Source organism: Balaenoptera acutorostrata, chromosome 16, assembly GCF_949987535.1.
Source record: "Balaenoptera acutorostrata chromosome 16, mBalAcu1.1, whole genome shotgun sequence".
NCBI classification, from domain to species: Eukaryota; Metazoa; Chordata; class Mammalia; order Artiodactyla; family Balaenopteridae; genus Balaenoptera; species Balaenoptera acutorostrata.
In genome coordinates, this window is record NC_080079.1 from 60,488,331 (window position 1) to 60,510,694 (window position 22,364).

At 48.9% G+C, this 22,364-nt stretch overlaps 2 protein-coding genes across 2 annotated transcripts in view; one reads left to right on the top strand and one right to left on the bottom strand.

Annotated features, from left to right (window-relative positions):
- Window positions 1-18,854, bottom strand: part of SAMD8 (sterile alpha motif domain containing 8) — a 79,035-nt gene extending 60,181 nt beyond the window's left edge. The window contains exon 1 of the mRNA XM_007166570.3: window positions 18,622-18,854. Within this exon, the coding sequence (XP_007166632.1) occupies window positions 18,622-18,702 (81 nt within the window). The 5' untranslated portion in view covers window positions 18,703-18,854. The remainder of the gene's footprint in view (window positions 1-18,621) is intronic.
- The window catches only part of DUSP29 (dual specificity phosphatase 29), a 35,101-nt gene continuing 25,916 nt past the window's right edge, over window positions 13,180-22,364 (top strand). The window contains exon 1 of the mRNA XM_007166564.1: window positions 13,180-13,282. The gene's annotated coding sequence lies outside the window, so the exon portion shown is untranslated. The remainder of the gene's footprint in view (window positions 13,283-22,364) is intronic.

Sequence of the window (22,364 nt, forward strand, 5' to 3'; positions counted from 1 at the left end):
GGGGAAACCTGGCTGGAGGAAAACTCAAATATCCCACCCCACCCCTACCTACCCAGGTCCACCTTCCTGAGTAAGCAGGAGGAACAGGCTACCGGTGTTCTCCCTTTCCCCGGATCACTCAGCTCTCCTTAGGTTATGCTCCCAGGTTTCTGCACTAATCTCTTCATCTGTGCTTCCTGAGCCATTTGATGTCTGGTCAGCCTGGCCTTCGCTCCTTGGGACCTGCTAGAATTTCCCCTCCTCTGAGATTTCCTGCACCCCAGCTCCTACTTCAGAGCCTTCCATCAGCCCAACCCTCGAAACACTTTCCCTTTCACAGTCCTGCACAGGTTTTCAGACTTTGTCTCCTGTACCCTCCAGGCCCACAGTGGGACTCCTGGGACCCCATCAGACTAGCTTTCAAGCCTCTCAGGGCTTAGTGCTATTGACTGCTCAGCCCCTCCTGGTCCTGGTAGCAACTGGGGCAGAGGTTGGCTCATTAAGCAGACACGAGAAAATATACATGCAAGTATAAAGAACTGAGGACAGGTTAATTTCCCCAGGATCACATGCACACTTTAAAAGCGGTGCCGGAAAGAAGACAGACAGATGGCCAGTAGGCACATGAAAAGATGCACAACATCACTAATTATTAGAGAAACGCAAATCAAAACTACAGTGAGGTACCACCTCATACCAGTCAGAATGGCCGTCATTAAAAAGTCTACAAATAGCAAATGCTGGAGAGGATGTGGAGAAAAGGGAACCCTCTTACACTGTTGATGGGAATGTAAGTTGGGACAGCTACTATGGAAAACAGTATGGAGGTTCCTCAGAAAACTAAAAATAGAATTACCATATGATCCAGCAATTCCACTCCTGGGCATATACCCAGACAAAACCATAATTCAAAAGGATACATGCACCCCCTATGTTCATAGCAGCACTGTTCACAATAGCCAAAACATGGAAACAATCTAAATGTCCATCAACAGATGAATGGATAAAGAAGATGTGGTACATATACACAATGGAATACTACTCAGCCATAAAAAGGAATGAAATAATGCCATTTGCAGCAACATGGATGCAACTAGAGATTACCATACTAAGTGAAGTAAGTCAGAAAGAGAAAGACAAATACCATATGATATCACTTATATGTGGAATCTAAAATACGGCACAAATGAACCTATCTACAAAACAGAAACAGACTCATAGACATAGAGAACAGACTTGCGGTTGCCAAGGGTGGGGAAGCGGGAGGGATGGACCGGAAATTTGGGGTTGGTAGATGCAAACTATTACGTTTAGGATGGATAAACAACAAGGTCCTAATATATAGCACAGGGAACTATATTCAATATCCTGTGACAAACCATAATGGAAAAGAATACAAAAAAGAACGTCTCTATGTGTATAACCGAGTCACCTTGCTGTACAGCAAAGATGGGCACAATGCTGTAAATCCACCGTACTTCAGTAAAAAACAAATAAAAAATAAAAAAATAAAAGGGGTGCAGGGAAGGCACTGCTTCACTTGAATGTTGAACTTGCAGGCAGGACTCCAACGGGGAAACTTGCGAGTGGGTGAAGGGGCTCTCATGGTCCCTTAGAGACCATACCACACAGATAGCACTCTGTACAGCCCATGCAAGGCCCCCATCATGCCAGCACCCCTTTCTGAGGGATTCCTGGTGTCACACACTCTCTGTCATATGACTCTGCTGCTCTACTGTCCTAGCCATAGATGGTTGCATCAGGATGGGTCCCAGGGCATGGACTTCTATTTGCTCCCCATATCCATCGTCCCCTTTTACTTTGGTGAAGAACCTCAATTGTTAGCTGGGTGGCAATGCAACCAGCCAAAGTAGAACCTCTCAACCTCCCTTGTAGGTAAGTTTGGCCAAGTGACTATGTTCCGGCCAATTGGATGTAGTGGAATTATTGTGTGGAACTTCTGATAAGTCTCCTTAAAGGGCAAAGTGTGTGTCCTTTGAACCCCCCCACCCCCCTCCACGGTGCCACTTCCGAGTGTGAATGGCACTGGCTGGGCTCCCTGCTAGCCCTGGACTGCTCTGCCTCCACACTTCTTTTACATGAGAGAGAAAGAAATGTCTGTCTTGTCTAAACCATTGTTTTCCGAGTCTCTGTTACTTGCAGCCAAACTGGTCTTAACTGTTAGTCTCCTGACCCACAGGTAGCCAGGGGCCTGTGGGGTGGTCTGATGTAAGAGGCTGTCACTGATGGGTGTTCTGTCCTGGGCAAGGCTACCGACCCAATGAGGTCCTCTCTCCTGGGGAGTCTAAGTGGGAGGCAATTAGAGATAGCAGGATGGGTGGTGGGTACCTGAAATCAGGAAGCAGGAGCCATGGGCAGCAGAAATCACAAAGTGGAGAAGCAGAAGAGTCAGCTGGCGGTGACAGCAATATTAGAAGAGAGGGGCCAGGTCCCCGTAAAGCCAGAGTCCTGGAGTGGGGAGCAGCCCACACCTGATGAGACCCCACGTGAACCTGGTCACTGGAGTCGTGCTGTATCCTGGGAGATATGCCCATTCTCCAGGAGATGCATTGCTTTCCAGTGTGGTCTTACAATGAATCCCTGAGGTCACTGGAGAGTGAGTTTATCTTTGGGCACCCGAAAGAACCTCATCTATTCACTTCCTGAACTTCTGTCAGACCACAGGCATCCCCCGACGAGAATGAGTCCCTTGGGCAGGACAATGGGTCAGTGGAGGCAGTCCTGTCTCAGAAACGGCCACCACACAGAAGGGGCTGGCCTGAGACCCCTCTCACTCTCAGTCTGGCTTTGTGACTCCTGAGAAGCAGCTCTACATCCTCTAGGCAAGGAGATCACAACAGACACCGCCACCGCTGAGCTGAGTGGCCTGGGGTGGGAAAGGGGTGGCAGGAAGAACAGGAGCCTTGGACACACACATGGACTCCGGTTTTCTTTCAGACTCCATCCTTTAACCAGCTATGTGAGCCTGGGCAGCTTAGCTCTTCCGAACCTCACATCCCTCAAGTGTAAAAATGAGATGGATCCCAGCATTGCACAGGGCTGTTGTAAGCATGGAAACAAGAGAAGCAGCCCGGTGTCTGGCTCATAGTAGGCCCTCGAAGAAAGCTTGCGCTTCTTTCCTTCCTGCTGAGAAAGCCAGGGACTTGGGAAGGAAGGTCTGGATCTCCATCCTTCCTGGGTGAGGGAGGGGAGGGCTGGTCACACAGACCCCAAGAAAGATGCAATTTTTTCCTGCAGCTTCTCAGAACAGCAATGGGGCACAGTGGGGTGACCACGATCAGCCTGTTTCCCAAAGGCCGTCATCTGGATTTACTTTCACATTCTTTTAAATAGATGTATATGATTTATAAACTTTTGCCAAGCAGTTTTACACATATAAGAGGCTCTGCATTCTATCACAGGTTTCTTAGATATGGTTGTAAACTTACATTAGGATATTAGACTGTAATGACAAACGCAGCCCTCTTACATAAAGCCGTGGTTCTCCAAACACTAGAATATTTGCTTAATGAAAAGAGTTTTACAGGCTCTCCAGACTGCCAGTTCATCTTTATTCTGGTCCTTAACTTAGGGAAGAAGAGAGAAAAGTTAAATGTCACACACATACACACACACACACACACACACACACACACACACGCCTAAAGCAGGCTTATGAGAAAAATCTGGAATGTCTTGGAGTTTTTTTTTTTTTTTCTTTTCAATTACAGCTCAATAAAAATGCCCTCATAAAAGTTCTAGGTAAGCAATAGCTTTGCCAGCAGGATGGGTCTACCCACATCCCAGGGAGGCCTGCCTGGTGTGATCGGTGGGGCATGGGGGGGAGGGCAGGAAGCCAAAGCTGGTTCCTTTACCATCTCCCCCGCCCTCTCCATACAACACACACACAATGGACTCCTCTGAGAAACTGGGAACAGCCCATGCTAGGGAGGAGGTGGCGGGGGGCAGCCTCCTTCTTTCGGAAGGCCCTCTAAATCTGTTCAGCCAAGGGGCCAGCAGGAGCGAAGCCTTATATTAGGCATAATATTTTGAAAATACTAAATGGCTGTGTTTTTCATCCCTGTCCCCCATAATCAGGTTCCCTAGAAGCAGGATTGCCAGATAAAATACAGGATACCAGTTAAATTTGAATTTCAGATAAGCAACAAATAATTTTTTAGTATAAATATGTCCCAAATATCGCAGAGGACATACTTATACTAAAAATGTATTTGTAAATCAGTCAACCCTACCTGGAAGTCACTTCACTATTATAGCCCCTGACAAATGGGAAAAAGAGGCCAAATCCAGAGGATGTTCAGGTAAGAAAGTAAAAGAAAGTGAATGACTGAAGAGAACAAGGCATAGAGGAGGGGGCAGGTGGCAGTGAGGCCTAGAGGTGGTGACCTCTGTTCTCTAAGACAACGTCCCAGGGACAGAGTGAAACGTGCAGGGAGCGCCTTGCTCTTTACCTATTTAGGCTTCTGGAAGGAGACCATTTTGCCCAATGTGAGCAGCAGCCAGGCTCAAGGGGTCCCCCAGCATCAAGCTCCCTCCCCACCTTGGTTCTTGCAATAAACCCTGATGTACATCCACAATCCTTCTTGTGCAACAGAAGAGGATTCTGAGAGTTTGAGCTTTTAACTGGGAAGAGGCTGGGACATTATTACTTAGCAAATTTAAGTGTCTACCGTTCCCAGCAGATAGGGAGGGGCTTGTGGGGAAGATGAGAAGAGCTAAAGAAAAATAAAGACACCTCACTTTCTTTGTACATCCCAGTGAAAAGAATAACAGCAACATGAGGGCAGCGACAGAGTATATACCTTGTTGTTGTCTTTCCCTCCGTTTCTAGAACGCTGCCCAGCACGACAGGTGCTCTACTGGGATGGGCAGAGTGAGTGAATTTTCCACCCATTCCAAGCCAGACTGACTGCAGCAGTGAGGGTCTCCCCGGGTCCTGGGCACACCTGACCTCCCTCCCTGAGAAGTGGCCTCAGGGACAGTCTGAGACCATGTGCACAGACACCAAAGTGGTGAGTCGCTTAATAAAACATGAGTTTCTCTCCTAAGATCCATCAGCATCTTGTGCTGGAAAAAGTTACCTCATCAGAGTCATAGAACCTTTATTAAAACAACAATAATACTGTGTGCTAAGGTCTGTGTTAAGCACTTTATTTCATTTATACCTGAACATACGACAAATACCTCAAAGTCAAAGTCACCAGCTAATTCTTTATAATCTGCCATCAAAACATATCTGGAACGTGACTCCCTTCTCACAAATTCTGTCGCTGCCATCCTTGACCAAGGCACCAGCATCTCTTCCCTGGACAACCAGAGCAGTCCCCTCCTTAGTTCACTTTTTGTTCACCACATTCCATTCCCCACATACCAGTCAAGAGGTTCTTCTTAAAATGCAAATCAAATCATGTAAGCATCCTCCCTAGAAGAAAATCCAAACTCCTTACCATGGCCACAGGGCCCCACGATTACAGGCCCTCACCTGCCAACATTTTCTCCCTCCTTCACCCTGTTGCAACCACACTAGCCTTTGACGGCATTAGGGTCCAGGCTAGGTTACTGTAACTGAGACTCCAAAACACAGTGGCTTAAACAGACAGCTGCTTATTTCTCTCTCATGTCACTGCAGAGGTAGGAGGGCAGTCCAGACGGGCGAGGGGACTCAGCTCCAGGAGGTCATGCAGGGACCCAGGTGCCTTCCACCTCACTGCTCTACCATCCCCCAGAGTGTTGTCCTCGTCTGCCTGGTCGAAGCTGGGTCACAGCCACATCTGTAGCCCCTGGCTTTCCACTGTTGCTACTTCCTGGGTGCTTCGGTATCCCTGGTTTGTTCCCTTAACACTGCTCACACTCTGTATGTAGGCCATCAGTATCTTTTCATTTAAACCATCCCTGGGGAATTCTGTCCCTTTTTGGCCCCTGACTGATAAGGGTTCACTGCACACAATGTGTCAAAGTCAACCCCTTCCTAAAATTGAGCTCAGTCCAGCCCATATATATATGTGTGTGTATATATATTTCTCTATATATGGGTGTATGTATACATATGGGTATGTGTACATATATTTGTGTATATGTGGGTATGTGTATATACATGGGTGTGTGGGGTGTATATATTGGTGTGTGTACATATGCGTGTGAGTGTATATGTGTATATGTGTGTGTTTTTTCCCATCCTAGACGATGCCCCCAGATCTAACTGGAATTGGCTCAAGGTACCTGTCATGACTAAACTATCATGGGTTGGCTAATGACAATGATTGAACTAAAAATGTCCATGACAGTTTGTCAAGTGCCTACTGGGTTCATGGATGACCAGCACATTACCACGGGATACTCCCATCAAGCCTTCTTCCCCCATTGCCAAAGTTGGCCTTCTCAGACATTTTTGAGTTTCCGGGCTCTTCTGGGCAACCCTGGCCCCTTATGCACCCCCAACACAGCCCTTGCTCACTGAGCTGCCGGTGGGTGCTTAGAGGTCTGTTTCTCCACTGCACGGTGAGTTCACCCAAGGCAGGCCCTGATTTCCTGCCTCCTGTCCCACCACCTGCTTCTACAACAGGGCCTGGACACAGGGTAGGGCATCACTTCAATAAACATGTGCTGAAACCACAGGGGGATTTCAGCTCCTAACCTAATGGTTTATTAATTTAATCCTCTTTAGGGATTTCTTAATCTGTCCAATGGGAGATAAAACAATTAGCCAGAGTTGAGGGAGAATGAGAAGAACATCAATGCTTCTTCCAAGCCAAGAGCTTCACGTGCATTATATTATTTAATCTGCATGGTAACCCCATAGGTAGATCCTGTTATTAGTCCCAACATACAGGCTCAGGAAAGTTAAGGGACTTGTACCAGCCCAGAGCTAAGTGGCAGGGGCAGGATTTGAACCCAAGTCTTGATGTTTTGAAAGCACATGCCCGTCCCTCCCCTGCTCTCCTGCCTCCCACACACGAATAATCACACTGTCAAGCCTCATCAATGTCACTGATGCACTAACAGGCCGTGAAGAGGAAACAGCCATCTATCTGTAAAATAAATAAGTCCTGGCGTGCAGAGAGAGGTGCTAATAGAGATGCAATTTACCCATTTGCTGAGATCACTGACAGACTTGAGCAGGGCTCAAACGGCAATCTCCTGGGAAAGGGGGGAGTTTGGGAGCACCACGACCCACAGCCCATGCCCTGGGTCCTAAGGGCTCCAGAGCCCTCCAGCAGGAGGTTGGCAGCAGGCACTCCAGTGTTTTGACAGCCAGGGAGATAAACAGAGGTATTGATTTCAGAGAAACATCCTTGGCCCTAGGTTTTCTTTCCAAACATGAAGTCCCGACATCGCTAGGCCATCAAAGTCATGAGTGACAGCTCCACAACAGATGTGGCCCTGCCGGCTGCCAGCAAACTCCCTGGAGAGCCACAGAAACCTCCAAGGCACCCACACAATGGGCTTCAGGAACGGGGAACAACCCAGGCTGGAAGGAGGTAGGTCAGGTCTGGGCAAGAGGACAAACAGAAATCCCCATCCTGATCCCCATTAGCACAATGACTTGTCTCACTCTCAGTGATCTAGACCTCGGCTGTCCAGTATGGGAGCCCCCATCCCCGTGGGGCTATTGAGCACTTCAGATGTGGCTGGTCCAAGTTGAGATGTGCTGTAAGTGTAAGATACTCAGATTTCACATGGAAAAAAGAACATCAAATATCTCAATAATTTTCATATTGAGTACTGAGTACATGCTGACATGATAATATTTGGGGCATAGTTAAATAAAATATATTATTAAAATTAATTTCACCTGGGGGACTTCCCTGGTGGTCCAGTGGTTATGCGCTTCCACTGCAGGGAAAGGGGTTCAATCCCTGGTTGGGGAACTAAGATCCCACATGCCGTGAGGCACGGCCAAAAATAAGTAAATAAATAGATAGATAAATAAATAATAAAATCCTGCCTGGAAAATTAATTTCACCTGTTTTTCACTATGTGGCTACTAGAAAATTTTAAATTGCATACATGGCTTGCATTATCTATTGGACAGTGCTGATCTGAAGGATCAAAAATTAAATGTAATTGAGGTCTTTCCTGGTGGCACAGTGGTTAAGAATCCGGCTGCCAATGCAGGAGACACGGGTTCGATCCCTGGTCCGGGAAGATCCCACATGCCGTGAAGCAACTAAGCCCGCACGCCACAACTACTGAGCCCACGTGCCTAGAGCCCACGCTCCGCAACAAGAGAAGCCACTGCAATGAGAAGCCCATGCACCACAACAAAGAGTACCCCCGCTCGCCGCAACTAAAGAAAGCCTGCGTGCAACAAGGAAGACCCAATGCAGCCAAAAATAAAATAAAATTTAAAAATGTAATTGAATTCAAAGTGAACAAAGGTAAATTTTTTATCAAAACGCAAGTTAAATGAAAACAATAAAACATGAAAAACATTTCCATGTACATTTTCAAAAGAGTTTTTTCTAAAATATTCAAAGTTTCTATTTAAAGTAAAAAGGAATATGTAATTATTAAATGTCAAAGTTTTAAATCAAAATGATCTTAAGTAAACCTCAAAATCTTAACTCACGTCTTTGAAACCTTTGTTAAATCTTATAAACGACTGTTACAAAAATAAAATGATTGACAATTCTAGTAGTCAATGTAAAGAACTGGCATTTTGCTTCACATTTATTACATCTAGACCTACATATATATGCTTTAGAGGAGCCTATGAATTGTTTAATGCACCAAAATATCCCTCAGCTGTTGTGTGACTGTTGTGAATACCACAATAATGCCAGGTCACCTCCAGAGCCCTGGAGCAGAACACAGACGCACAATGGATGCTTGGCGCTACCAGGTTCAGCAGGATAAGCTGCCTGTTCTCTCGGCCACGGGCTTCCACAGCTCCAATCCTCCCTGGACCCCCAGATTAGCAGCAACACAACCCACCGACCTTCACCTTCAAGGAATTCAGACGGGTCACCTTTTGTTTTGAGGACACAGAGTACGGGAAGGGGAAACACACCCTCTGCGGCCTAAGTGGTGTTAGTCACAAAAGTGGATAGAGTTACACGTCACTCTTTGCCTGTGCCGAAAGCCAAATCCCAGGTGAATGAGGCACCCATATCCTTTTTATTTTTAAATTTAACACAGCAAAGTTCACTCTTCTTAGTTTTACTGACAAATGTGTATAGTTGTGTGACCACCGCTATGACCAAGATACAGAACGTTTCTTCACCCCCCAAAAATCTTAATCTTGCTGGGTTCTTGTTTGGTTTAGCTATTCTAATGAGTGCTTACCAGCATCTCAATGTGTGTGTGTGTGTGTGTGTGTGTGTGTGTGTGTGTGAGAGAGAGAGAGAGAGAGAGAGAGAGACAGACAGACAGATGCATGGACCTCTAAAAAAACAAGCTCAAGGCAGGGGCTCCTGCTTCCAGGGTCTGTGGATGATATTGTCTACGGGAGTCAAAAGATTCTCCTCTTGGATTGGGGACGGTAACTCATCTAGGAATAATGCCATGGTGGGCTTTTTGATGAGAAAGGGAGGCCCCTAGTTTAGCCTGCTTGGGAGGTTGAGACTAAGAGGGAGCTGACCTGTTCGGCATAGTCATCAAGAGAGGAGCAATCTGGAGCCTTTTGAAGGAGGTCTAGAGAAGAGGGGAAGAGGCCCAGAACGGAGGAAAAGGAAAGCTGCGACGATTGTATACACAGAGAGGAGCCTCGTGAACATGGCAGGTACAGGGACGGTCGTCTCTAGAGGGAGAAATTCCCTGGGGATGGGGCCCAGACAACAATTTTCTAAGATCAAGGAGCTCAGACATTGAATCTGGAGCTGTCTCCTGTTCTGTGCTGTGGTCCCCTCTGCCACATACAATGGCGCTGGGTGGGTGGTGCTTTGGGGGAAGAACAGAACAGGGCGGTGTCGCACTTGGGGTGAGGTTGAAGGAGGGCGAGGCTGGCGGGCGCCAGTGAGGTGGAGAGGCAAGAAGGCTACAGGGAAACTGACTCAGGAGAAATGAGAGCCATCCTACCTGTACTTCTCCCAGAGGAAAGCAGTCCTTCAAGATGCTGCGGAGGGTTCTGGGTGGCCTGTGGAACATGGGCCTCAGTCTGTTTGCTTGTCTTCTTAATATGAAAGAAGAAAGACACTTCTTGGAGGGCAGAGGACTTATGGCCATCAGACTACACACATCTGCAGCCGAGGTGGGAGAGCCCCCTCTCCCCTGGGCTCTAGCTATATTCAGCATCCACGTAAAGTCAGGTATCCACAGAGCACTAGAAGCCTCTAGAATTTTTCAACCCAGAAAAGTCATGTATTGTTAAATCTCACGTATTAGTTTCCTGCTGCTGCTGTAACAAACCACCTCAAACTTTGTGGCTTAAAGCAGCACTTATCTTCTTACAGTTATGTAGGTCAGAAGCCTGATGTGAGCCTCACTGGGCTAAATCAAGGCGTTGGCAGGATTGCAGTCCTTCTGCAGGTTCTGGGGGAGAATCCTTTTCCTTGCCTTTTCCAGCTTCTAGAGGCTGTTCTTTGTCTTAGGGCCCCTTCCTCCATCTTCAAAGCCAGCAACAGGAAGTTCAGTCCTTCTCATGTGGCATCACTCCACCCTCTTCTTCAGCCTCTCTCTTTCACGTTTAAGAGCCTTTCTAATTACATTGGGCCCACCTGGGTGATCCAGGCTACTCTCCCTATTTGAAGGTCAGATGATTAGCAATCTTAATTCCACCTGCAACCTTCATTCCCCTTGCCTTGTAACATAACCTATTCACAGGTCCCAGGCATTAGGATGTGGACATCTTTGGGGGTGGGGTGGGGGTGGGTGTATTCTGCCTACCACACCTTGCCACTGGGCCTAAGTGGGACTCTGATCCAGAGAAGTTGGGACAAAGATCAATGTCTACCTACACGTGAAAATGGAGAAAGTAGAGGGAGATTCTGGGGGAAGGGCGTTTGCTAATGAAAATCACATGGGTCAGAGAAGGCGGTGGTGTCAGGGAGAAACCTAGGTCAAATGTTGCCGTATGTAAGTTCCTAAGAAGCTACAATGAAAATAACAGCTGTTTCTACAGATCACAGTTTATCTGCACTAGGGCAGCTTGCTGTTGCACAGCATCCTGGTGGCCTATGCCTGGAGTCTTGAACAGCTGGAGGCATCTCTGAGTCCAGCTGATGGTTACGTGGCTTGCTCCCATCCTTGCATAATGGTGCGTTTGCTGCGTCCACACAAGGCAGCTCTTGGGGCATCTACCCACGGCCTGAGCTCTGCCCTGAGAGTTGCACAGAGAAGACCGTGGTTTCTCACAGGTCAGCCCTTCAGCTGCTAGAAGACGGACCAGGTGTCTGTTGCTGCTAGCACCACTCTTTTCTAATAACCTCTTCCCAGGGCTTCCTATAGTTCCTCATAATTAATGATGTGGTTTCCACCCTTCCCCACCCTGGTCACTCTCTTTTGGGCATCCTTTAATGTGTGAAGGATTGGGGGCATGCGGGGTATGGGGAGAGGGTCACCAGTCTTCTGGTCACAGCATTTAGGGGCTACTCTAATGGAGGTGATAATCCAGCAACCCACCTCATTCTTTTCTTGGCTTTATTTTCCTGGCCACCCTTCTAGACAGTGTGAAATATTATCCCCCTCTCTTATTGGTTATCTATCAACCTATCTACCTATCTATCTCAGATGTCTTTAGATATTTGATTTTTTGCCCCCTCTCAACTTATATCTTCAGCAGCTCCTCTTGCCTCCTTAGCCCTTACCTGGGACTGGGGTTGGGGCTAGGGCTGGGACCGGCCCCCCAGGTTCCCAGCTAGATGGAAATCTTTCTTCAGTCTTTGTCAGATCCAGCATCTCTGGCTCCTCTAGTTCTCGGGGTAATTGCAGAAGGGCCTTTGACCCTGCAGCTCTCACTCCAGCACTTGACAGCAAGGACATTTGGACCCTGACATTTTGACCTCCTTGTACACTTAGATTCTGAGCACTCTGCCTTGTGAATATTCTCTGCACCAAGAAATCAACAGAAGCAGAGTCTTTTCAGAAGTTTCGCAATGAAAAATACCAGAAGAAATAATCACCCTAAATAAAACTGACAGTAGCTAAACATGCAACTTGTGAGGACGATCTTTGGTTTGTTGAATACAAAGTTGCAGAGGTCAATATAATGACCCCAACATAAAAAGACCCTATTAAGTGAAGGATGTGGAGAGACTGGGGACCCCCTTCCCACTCCCCCTAATCCTTCACACACTGAAGGATGCCCAAAGAGGGTGAAAGGATGGGGAAGGATGAAAAACCACGTCACTCATTAACAGGAACTATAGGAAGCGCTGGAAAGATTTTACTAGAAAAATAGAGGAGCCTGGACAGGACTACCCCGCTTCAGCCCTAAAAAGGAGGACCACAGTAGTAGGGGTGGTGGTGGGGATCCTGGAGCAAAGAAGGCTGGAGCCAAAGAGGCAGGAGATTGAGAGAAGGAACCGCCAAGAAGAGAGACCTGGGAATGACTGTTGAATTGGGAATATTTTTGGCACCCTGATACCATCCAGCATTTTTTAAATGTTTAGCATGTGCCAGGCATTGTGCCAAGTACTTTCCAAACTTTATCTCATTTAACCCTCATAACAACATAAGAGGGCAACATTATGATTATTTTCCCCACTGAAGTCCAGATGGATTGGACACTTGCTGGAGGTCCCACAGGAAGTGACACAATGCAAATGAACCCAAGCTTCCAGAGTTTCTCTGGAAGGCGGAGGTGTTTCACGGATCGCCCTGCGTGATGTGGCATTCATTCCATCCACTCTCCAGAGACGGCTCCACAAACTCCCAGAAAAGACTGGAGTGGAGAGTTCTCCAGGCTGGGTGCCCCCCGACCCTCCCGCAGGCTCTGTGCCAGTGGGCAAAACTCCCCCGTTCCAGCTGTTCCAGGACAGAGCCCTGGGCAGAACTGAGCAGCCACCTGGGCTCGTCCATCCCAAGAAAACAAAGCTGGGAAATTCCCCCTGCCTGTCCCCGCCCTGGTGCCTGCGTGTCCTGCCTCTGTAGGCGGGCCAGGGACAAGCGTGTGGGCTCCAGGTACAGAACTCCCGAAGTCAAGGGTTTCAGGTCACACTGGCAAATCATTTTGCGAGCAGATGCCACGGGTCTCTTCTCAGACTGGGCAGCACACAAGGTCAGCGTCAGCAGATCTGACCCTAAAAATAGGCTCTTGGATGCCAGTCGGGGTGGCTGGGTGTGCGGCTGCCACACGTCCCACGGACCAGCACCTCCTGACTTGGCCAGGACCCGGTGCGCACAGGTAAGCCCCTCTGGTGGGAGGCTGGCACCTCTTGGGTCCAATCAAATGTTCTTTGGGGGCCTGGGTGTGGGGATTAGAAGACCCCTTTCCACCCTGTTTCTGGAGCGGCAGAGAACAGCTGACACCTTTTCTGTTTGACAGGCTTCTTCTTGCCCCGTCTTTCCCTAGAGACTCCAAGAAATCTTCTCCGCTTCCCTTCCTCTAAATCTAGGCTTCCAGTTCAATGACCATTTCTAAAGGATAATAGGACAGGTTAAAGCTCATCGGGCCCTTCTGAGGCCCTGGATGCATTGTATCGCATATCATATTCCAGCAAGGCTCTCCATTTATCCATTTAGCCAGTAGAGGGGAAAAAAATCTCAGCGGGAGGTGGGGGCGGAATGGAGACACCCGTAGTGACTCACATCAAGCATAGGGCAGCACAAATTACAACTAAGTACTCCAAACCCCGGGGATGAGAACTCTTCCTGTGTCCTGGGTAACGCTGAGTATCTTTTGGACAGAGTGACTACTTTTGGAGCTTTTCCCCATCCTGGTGGGAGGATGGGGTTGGGGATGACTGCTCTGGTAGAGACGGGGAGACTGGGTCACCGAGGGACTTGGCCTCTGGACCAAGACAGCGGCGTGTGTAGGCAGGATGGTGGGAAGATGTCTTGTGTCTCAGACCAGGGCTTTCCCATTAGATCCTGGGCCCTTGTCCTGAGGCCCCAGTGGCCCCTCACGGGCCTGAAACCCAAGGAGTGGGGGGCTCTGACTGTTCAGAAAAGCTGAAAACATTCCAAGGGGAAAAACTGCTGAGTAAGATGGGAGAGGGCATGGGGTGTACGTGGGGCGGGGTCTCCTTGCTTCCGATCCCAGCATCTGAGGGGCTCTGGTCCTCAGTGTTTGTTCTGTTGCCCTTCCATTGTGACGCCCTCCTTGTTCTCTTCATGACACAGGCAGTTTGTTCCCACCAAATGACATTTGCAAACGACACCTGAAGGGCTTCTGACTGAGTCCCGTACAAGGGAAGAGCCTTGGGTATGGGGTGGGGGCAGGGTGGGACGTGGGAGAGGGTCTGAGGAGTGATGGGAAGGTCGGAGGCTCTTCGGGGTCAAAAGCAGATCTGGGCTGAGGGTGAAGGGGGGACATTGGTCCTCTACCATCTGATAAGCTGGAAGCCCTCACGGGGGACCTTTCGGTCCTGGGGTGGCACTGGGTCGGAGGGGACTGAGTCCTGACGGAGGGTGGAGTTCCTGCGGCTGTTGACAAACTCGAGGGGGATGAGGAGTAGAGAGGGGCCCTGAGGCCAGGGGCTTGGCTGTTAGTGTTCCCTGCAACCCTGGCGACGCCCAGCTGGGTGCACTTGGGGAGGGGGCAGCCTGCCCTCCACGGAGCCAGGGTTGGCCTTCCCCCGATGCTGTGCAAGCCCGCGAATCAGTAAGGGGCCCTGGCTGACCGTGTGCCAGGCACGGTTCCGAGAGCTTCCCTTCTAAGTAGTAGCTCCCGTACTTACTCCTCAGAACTGCGGCAGCCCTGGGCGGGGTGTACCTTGTCGACGTCGCTTCAGATGAAGAAACTGAGACACAAGGCCGTGGAGTGCTTTGCCCGACATCACACAGCCCAGACCGTAGTGAGGCCAGTGCGCCTCGGGGCCTGACGGCAGAGCCGCTGTGCTTGGGTGTCCCTCCCGTGGGGTGAGCTGGGGGCGGGGGCACGCCTCTCTCTCTCTCTCTCTCTCTCTCTCTCTCTCTCTCTCTCTCTCGCTCGCTCGCTTCCCCCGCTGCCTGAACTCCCACCTGGGTCTGGGGGCGGCCTCTCCAGGTCCCGGTGCTGGGGAAGCCGGGCTGGGGGCGCGTGGGGGCTAGCTGCGTTCGTCCTCTTCAGCCTGACTCCAGGGCACGCACGTGGTGCTTGACTTTTCGCTTCAGGTGAGCCTTGATGGTTCTGGGCCTACCACTTGCGCAGTAAACAGGGGATCAAGTCTCATCACGGCCTGGCATGGCCACCAGGCGTCAACAGGCTGGAGAGAGGCCTTACTCCTCCTCCCAAAAGCCTTGCTTGTACTTCACCCATGAGCAAAGGAGCCCCATCACTCAGAGGAGAAGGTTCAGACTCATTAGCGCCCCGACCCATTTGCCACAAGTACAAAAACCCTTGGTCCCTGCCAAACTGCTTTACCCCCGCTCCCTTACTCTCGGCTCGGCACTTAGCTCCCAACACAGCTGAGAATTCCGCCCCCCCCCCCGCCCCCGCCGCCCCATCCCCCTACATGACACGCTCTGCGAGTCCATGCCCATGTGTTAAGGACTCACGTTATCTCCTTTAACCAACAAGCAGGGAGGCGCAGATGTTATCCCCATTCTGCAGATGAGGAAGCTGAAGCCTGGGTACGTGAGCCCCCAAGGCCGGTGAGGGCTCTTCCGCAACTTCCCACCGCTCTGGGGTTCACGGGGGGGAGGGAGGCCTCGGCCCAGGCCCGCCCTCAGGAACGTATACCTTGTGACTAAGATACAGTGACCTATCTAGTGGCCTGGGTGGGGATTCTTGGCTGCCTGGGTTGAGGCCCAGTCATACCACTTACTAGCTTGGCGTCATGTGACTAAACTCTCTGACCCTCAGTTTTCTCATCTGTAAAGTGGGGGCAGCTATTCCCTATCGAGGAGGTTTTGAGAGCAGATGATCACCAGGCACATGTTAAGAGTCACCGAGTGTATTGGTCATTTCGCTGGGTCCTGCCAGGGCCTGGGTTTCTCAGTGAGCTTTTGTGGCATCTTTAAGAGGTGGGAGCATGGCCTACAGCCTTCCCAAGGTCCAGAGCCTGCCCCGTGCAACACTGAGACACCGGCCTAGTGAGTAACAGTGGTGGGGACAGGAAGAGAGAGGTGGTGAGACCATGGTGAGGGCTGCACCCCCCCAGTCTACCCCCCCATCTTTCTCCCACACAAGGAAGCCTCACGTTCTGAGGTGACACAGAGTGGGTAGTGATTTTCGAAAGAGCGGGGCTAAAAGGCCATCTGTTCCTGAATTCATGAGCTGTGTAACTGCCTGCAGTGTTTCCACCACAGCTGGCCTGGTCAGACATCATGGCCTCTTGTCTCCTGACCCAGAGCCTCCTCCACCCCACTGGGCCGACCGCAGGGACCAAGTCCCTCCCGGCCGGCTCCCTTGTCTAAGAAGGAAGCCACATGTGAGCATTCAGCCTCCTCACAGTTTCCAGGAGGCCCAACTCTGCCAAACTGAGATTGGAAAAATCAATTAGGAGTTCATAAATTACCACCCCAAAGCGTTTTGAAACCATCTGAAGAGTTAATCAAACAAGTTAATGACATCAACACCATCTTAGAAGAAATATTAAATTACCTCTTTAAATGAAGGCATTTCTGTTTTTTAAATAAAAGGATTTTATATTAATTCACATAATTGCCTCCTATTAACATACTTGCCAGAATCCAAAAGAAAAAAGTATCTGTTAAACTTGGATGGTGTCTGATACATTAGGAATTAAATTATAGCAACAAAAAATTCCTAGGGTTTTTACGGCCAGGTTTTAATTTTTTAAAAATCCCACAACTTTTATTTCCTAGTTGGGATCGTTTTTGTAGATTTAAGATGAGTAAGGACAAGCATGACTTGCAGTAAATTAAAAATATGTATATGTATATATGTATACTGCTGCCAAATTCTGCCCCTCCACGTACCCTGGCAGTAGGTATTACTCTCCTAATAGAGTAATTTTCCCAACCACAATAACATTTGTACCCTCCCTCTTCTTTCAAGGCACATTCCAAACCCAACTTGGGTGGTGTCATGGAAAAAGTGTGGTATGCATGCAACACACACTAACTTTCCCCCATGAGCCCAATGCATCGAGGGACATAAATATGTGATATCCACAGATACAGAATACCTTCAAAGGAAGAGGACTCATTTTTAAAAGATTAGATTATAACTGCTCTACTAGACCAAAACCTTGAAGAAGGCAGAGACCTCTCTGGCCCAGCCCATCCCTGGCGCTGAACAGAGGGATGTGGAGGCATGCGGGGGCGGGCAGGGCCAGGCCGAACATCTGAGGTGAAGTTAAAAAAAAAACGAGGGAATTTCCTGGGTCCGGTGGTTAGGATTCTGCGCTTTCACTGCTGGCGACTCGAGTTCAATCCCTGGTTGGGGAACTAAGATCCCACAGGCTGCACACGTGGCACGGTCAAACAAACAAACAAAACAAGGCCACTTCCCATGCCCACTCATGACCCACCAGAGCACCCCTGACGTTGGCTGACTTAGCCTAAACCAAGACCAGGGTAAGGCAAGTCAAAGAGCCCCAAGGGATGGGGAGGGATGCTGCCCTCCTCATCTGAGGTCTGCCTCCAGTCAAAGGGGAAAGGATCTTCTTTTAGAGGTGGATTTACCCCAAAGCTTCAGAATCCCCTGCACCAGCCTCTTCTAAGGCCCTGCACCTATTTGTTCTTCTTTTTCTTAAAGAAATGGTATAAATTTCAGGAGCCATAAAACTTGACTCCCTTCTGGTTTCCCGGGAAGCACTGAGGGACTAGAATGACTTTGTGACACGACCTAGGCCTGGTTCTGCCACCAGAGGGCTCAAGGAGGACACAGGCCTGCCTTTGGGGAGCTCACACTGACTGGGAGGGCACTCAGTGCCATATGTGATGTAAAGAACACCTGGTTAGGCCTTGTCCTGAAGGCCACCTTCCTGTGCCTCAGCCCGTAGGTTTAGGGTGCGCATCTACTACATCCAGAACAGTTCTCAAATACAGCTTTCACAGGCTTTTTTTCCCCCTCCATATACTCAAGTAATATACGTTCAGCACAGAGATTTTTAGAAAAGATGGTTCCTTAAAAAAAAAAGAAGGATCGCGTATAATTTCATCATTCTAAAATAAACATAGAGCCAGTGTTAATATTTTGGTGACATGTATTTTTGTATAAGAACAGAATCAGACTGTCCATGCTGCTGCAGAAACTTCTGGTCTCTTCTCTCGACCAGCACAAGCCTCTTCCCCTTTGATTTCTCAAGTCCACCACGAATACAGCTGTCTGTCCTGTCTAACAATTTCACTGAAGGTTTGGGGTGACAAAGAGAGGGCTGACACTGCCAGGGGGCACCGCAAAGTTAAGCACTGGGATCACTTTTCTCAGGAGTCCCGTGGCTGTGTGCCCTGGACGCCCCTCACCTGGCTGGCTCTGGCCCCGAGCCCTCCCTTCGCCACTCCGCAGCAGGGTCCCTCACACCCCTTCTGGGGATGTTCTAGAGGCTTGGAACGACCCTTGCTTTCTTGCACAGAGCCATTTAGCTCTCTTTGTTCACTCCATCACTTTCGGAATCACGCTTTAGGACTTACCTTTTCCCCGAGAAAAGGATCCTTAAATTGTGTGTTTTTCTTAAGCAGGAGGCCTGTTCTGTGGCTCACACTCCTGGGCATGGCGACCTGGCCAGTCTCTGCAGGCTCAAGGGGTCCACTTAGGGGTTTAGGTTTCCCACTCAAATGAAGGATGCATCTCTCCACTGGGCTTCTCCCGTCTTCCACCTTAGAAAGCAAAAGAATTCAGGTTGGGTTTTTGTTTGTTTGTTTTTAAAATCGCCTTTACCCCTCTTGTTACAGCTCCATTTTATTAAAGAAGAAAGCGAAGCTCAGGGAGGATAAGACGTGTAGATCTGAGTCCTCAGTGATTGCTGGGGCTCTGAGAGCAGAGAAGAGACACAAGCCAGTGAATGTGGGGAGAGAGGAACAGAGAGGTAGAGGAGCCCCAGGAAAGAGCCAGGTCCTGGGAACACGTAAGATGGAGTGAGAAGTCACAAGCAGCTTCCAGCCCAGACTGTTCTATTTGGCCAGCATAGTTAAAAAAATATAGACATGGTTATTTATTATAAAATATGATTATTTATTAAAAGAATCCCAAAACAGAAGACAGGAAAAAAATCTCCCTGAGTCCTGCCACTTGCCCACAGTATTGACATTTTGCTTTTTTTTTTTTTTTTCCTAGTTAAAAACAAGAACAAAAATATACAAGGTTGTTTTTTTTTTAATTGAAGTAGAGTTGATTTACAATGTTGTGTTAGTTTCAGGGGTACAGCACAGTGATTCAGTTATATACAAGAATATATATATATATATATATTTTTTCTTTTTCAGATTCTTTTCCCTTATAGATTATTACAAAATATTGAGTACAGTTCCCTGTGCTACACAGTAGGTGCTTGTTGGTTATCTATTTTATATATAGTAGTGTATATGTGTTAATCCTAAATTCTATAAGGGTTTTTTTTTTTTTTTTTACATAAAGTCAAATCATGGTGTCAAAATTATATTTGTGAATTCAGATTAAAGCCTTTCCTCACTGGGCAAGGGAAACCTTTAACCAAACATGAGCTGTACCACTGAAAAGTCTGAAATGGAGTCAGGATAGGATCAAAATAGGGATCCCTATTTTGATTATTCCTGGAAATAGCTCCTCAAAGGAAAGGGCACTGTTTCACAGAGGAAAATGGCACTCCAGATCTTATGGGTCAAGTAGTACTTGGCCCTGCATTCTCTGTTATCACAGTGTCTTTAAATGCTTTAAAATTAGCAGTATCTTAGTTTGGGTTCCCTCAAAGGTGGACGCTGAGACCAGAGTTTGGGAACAAATTGTTTGTGAGGTGTTCCAGGAAGCAGGTAACTCCCCGACCAGCACAAAGACCAGAAAACAGCCTCAATCAGGGAAATACAGGGGCTTGAGTGAGGAAGCCTTTTGTGTAAGGGAGCTGTCCACTTTCACTGCAGTGATCTCAGCTGAGGAATGTGACAGGACAAGGATAGCCTCTGTTACGGCTGCCTACTGACTTAAAATTTTAAAATCAGCAGATTTCCCACAAAACTCTGGCTTTCTGACTTTTCATAAAACTATCCGACCATCTGGGCTTGCATTCCCACATGGAATGGCAAGCTGCCACCCCCTTCAGTGGGGGCATTTGCTCTCTCCTCGGCCACAGTCCCCACCACTCCCTGATGCCTCCTACCTGAGGCCAATAGTTAGGTTCTTGCTTGTTTGTTTTATTCTTTACCACCCAATGCACTTAACTCCTCTATGTTACCTGCCTGGCCCGTCCAGCAAGGAGCCTGAGTCTGCTATCCTTTGAGGAAGAGACAGGCTGCTGCTGCACATACAGGCCACATAGCCTTCAAGTTGGCATTTGGTTTCCTGGGACCAAACCTTTAAATATGAAGCTGTAACAGGAACCTGGAGGCCTCTCTTGACAACCTGCCCAGCTCTCATTATGACATTTAGCCCTGTGATTGATATTGTATGTGTCATCAAGACCTTGGCAGTTAATCTCTAGGTCGAATCTATGGAAACCAAACAGAACAGATTTGTCTTCCCCTTCCATTTTGGCTGTGATCTGGGAAACAGACACTCCCGGCCTCTCTGAGATTCAAAGATTTGGGAGCCATGCAGAGAGGGATGCACACAAGCCGCCTTCAGGATTTGGAAAGATTACAGGTCTGTGGTTTCTGGACGGCTCTGTGCTTTGTTCTCATCCCCCATCCAATCTGCATGCTGGAGGATAATAGATCCCAGAGCTCCCTCTGCGTGCCAAGCCGCTCTGGGTAGACCACACCACTTCCTCTTCTGTCTGGAAATCCAGCCGAGGCTTTCAGCACGGAGATGGGGATGGGGATGGCTCCTTCCACAGTATAATGAAGGAGGACCAGCCTCAGCAAGGGTGAGGTCAGCTTCAGTAACACAAGGAGGCGGGCAGAAGGTTCAGAATGCAGTTACTCCAGTGTCTCCCTAAAATCCCTTCTTCTGAAGCCTCCTTTGGTGGCAGGCAGGGTTCAAAATGGCCCAAACCTCTAAATTTAGGTAAATGGTGCCCAGCTTTGACTCGCTTGGAAACAAGAAGATCTGATGCCATAGACGGGCAGAACTCCAGGCATCTCAAAGTTAAGGCACCTCAGGCCTGCAGCGGGGAGGGCGTGACCACTCTCGGGAGACTGAGGTGTCTGGGCTGGTTCTGCTACAGAAGTTTCAGGCCATCCCTTAAAATAACACGTCCTTTGGTGACTGCAAATGCCAGCCGCCAGGCCCCAGAGTGAAGTCCGGGTCTGAGCAGCTCCCTGCTGCAGGGGACTGTCCATCCTGTATTCTGCCCCTCGCTCACCTTCCCCCGCCTCCACATTAGCCCAAGGCTCCGTCCTGCCTCATCAGCTCCGACTGAGCCCCTAGCACAGGCCCCCCAGTCTTACTCGTTCACCCCGAGTCACTCCTTCCGTTCATTCACTCACCTTCTGAGCACCTGTTATGTGTCAGACACCGAGGCTGAAAACAACGTGAAGGAGCATCTTCAAGGAGCCTTGGAATAAGGCTGTCCAGCCCTTCCCTCCTCCCAGTCCCACACCCTTACTCTGGGCTAAAGACCTGGGTCTGCACGTCAATGAGAAGATGGAAAGTATATTGAGCACCCTTCCTACCCTTCTCTTGACTCAACAGCTCCTTGACTCTTTTTTTTCTTTGGCTGCGTTGGGTCTTAGTTGTGGCACACAGGATCTTCATTGAGGTATGCGGGCTCTTGGTTAAGGCGCGTGGGCTTCCCTCTAGGTGTGGCTTGCAGGCTCCAGGGCGCGTGGGCTCTGTAGTTTGTGGCATGTGGGCTCTCTCGTTGAGGTGCGCAAGCTCGGTAGTCGTGGCACACGGGCTTAGTTGTCCCGCGGTATGTGGGATCTTAGTTCCCTGACCAGGGATCGAACCTGCGTTCCCCCGCATTGAAAGGCAGATTCTTTGCCACTGGACCACCAGGGAAGTCCCAGCTCCTTGACTTTTGAACCACATTCTTGGGCAATTATCAAACTTTAGTGAGCAACAGACTCACTTGGGAGCTTGTTAAAATACAGACTCCTAGGCCCCACTCTGGCCTAGGGTGCAACCCAGGAATCTGTATTTTTAGCAAGTGCTAGATGATTCTGAGGGAGGTGGTCTTTAGATCAAGCTTTGACAGACTCCAAAGAAGGGTGGCCTCTGCAGCCCATTGCCTCCCCACCCCTCAACTCAGGATTCTGCAGGAGAAAGTCACAGATCCAGGCTTCCCCAAAAACACTGCTAGCCA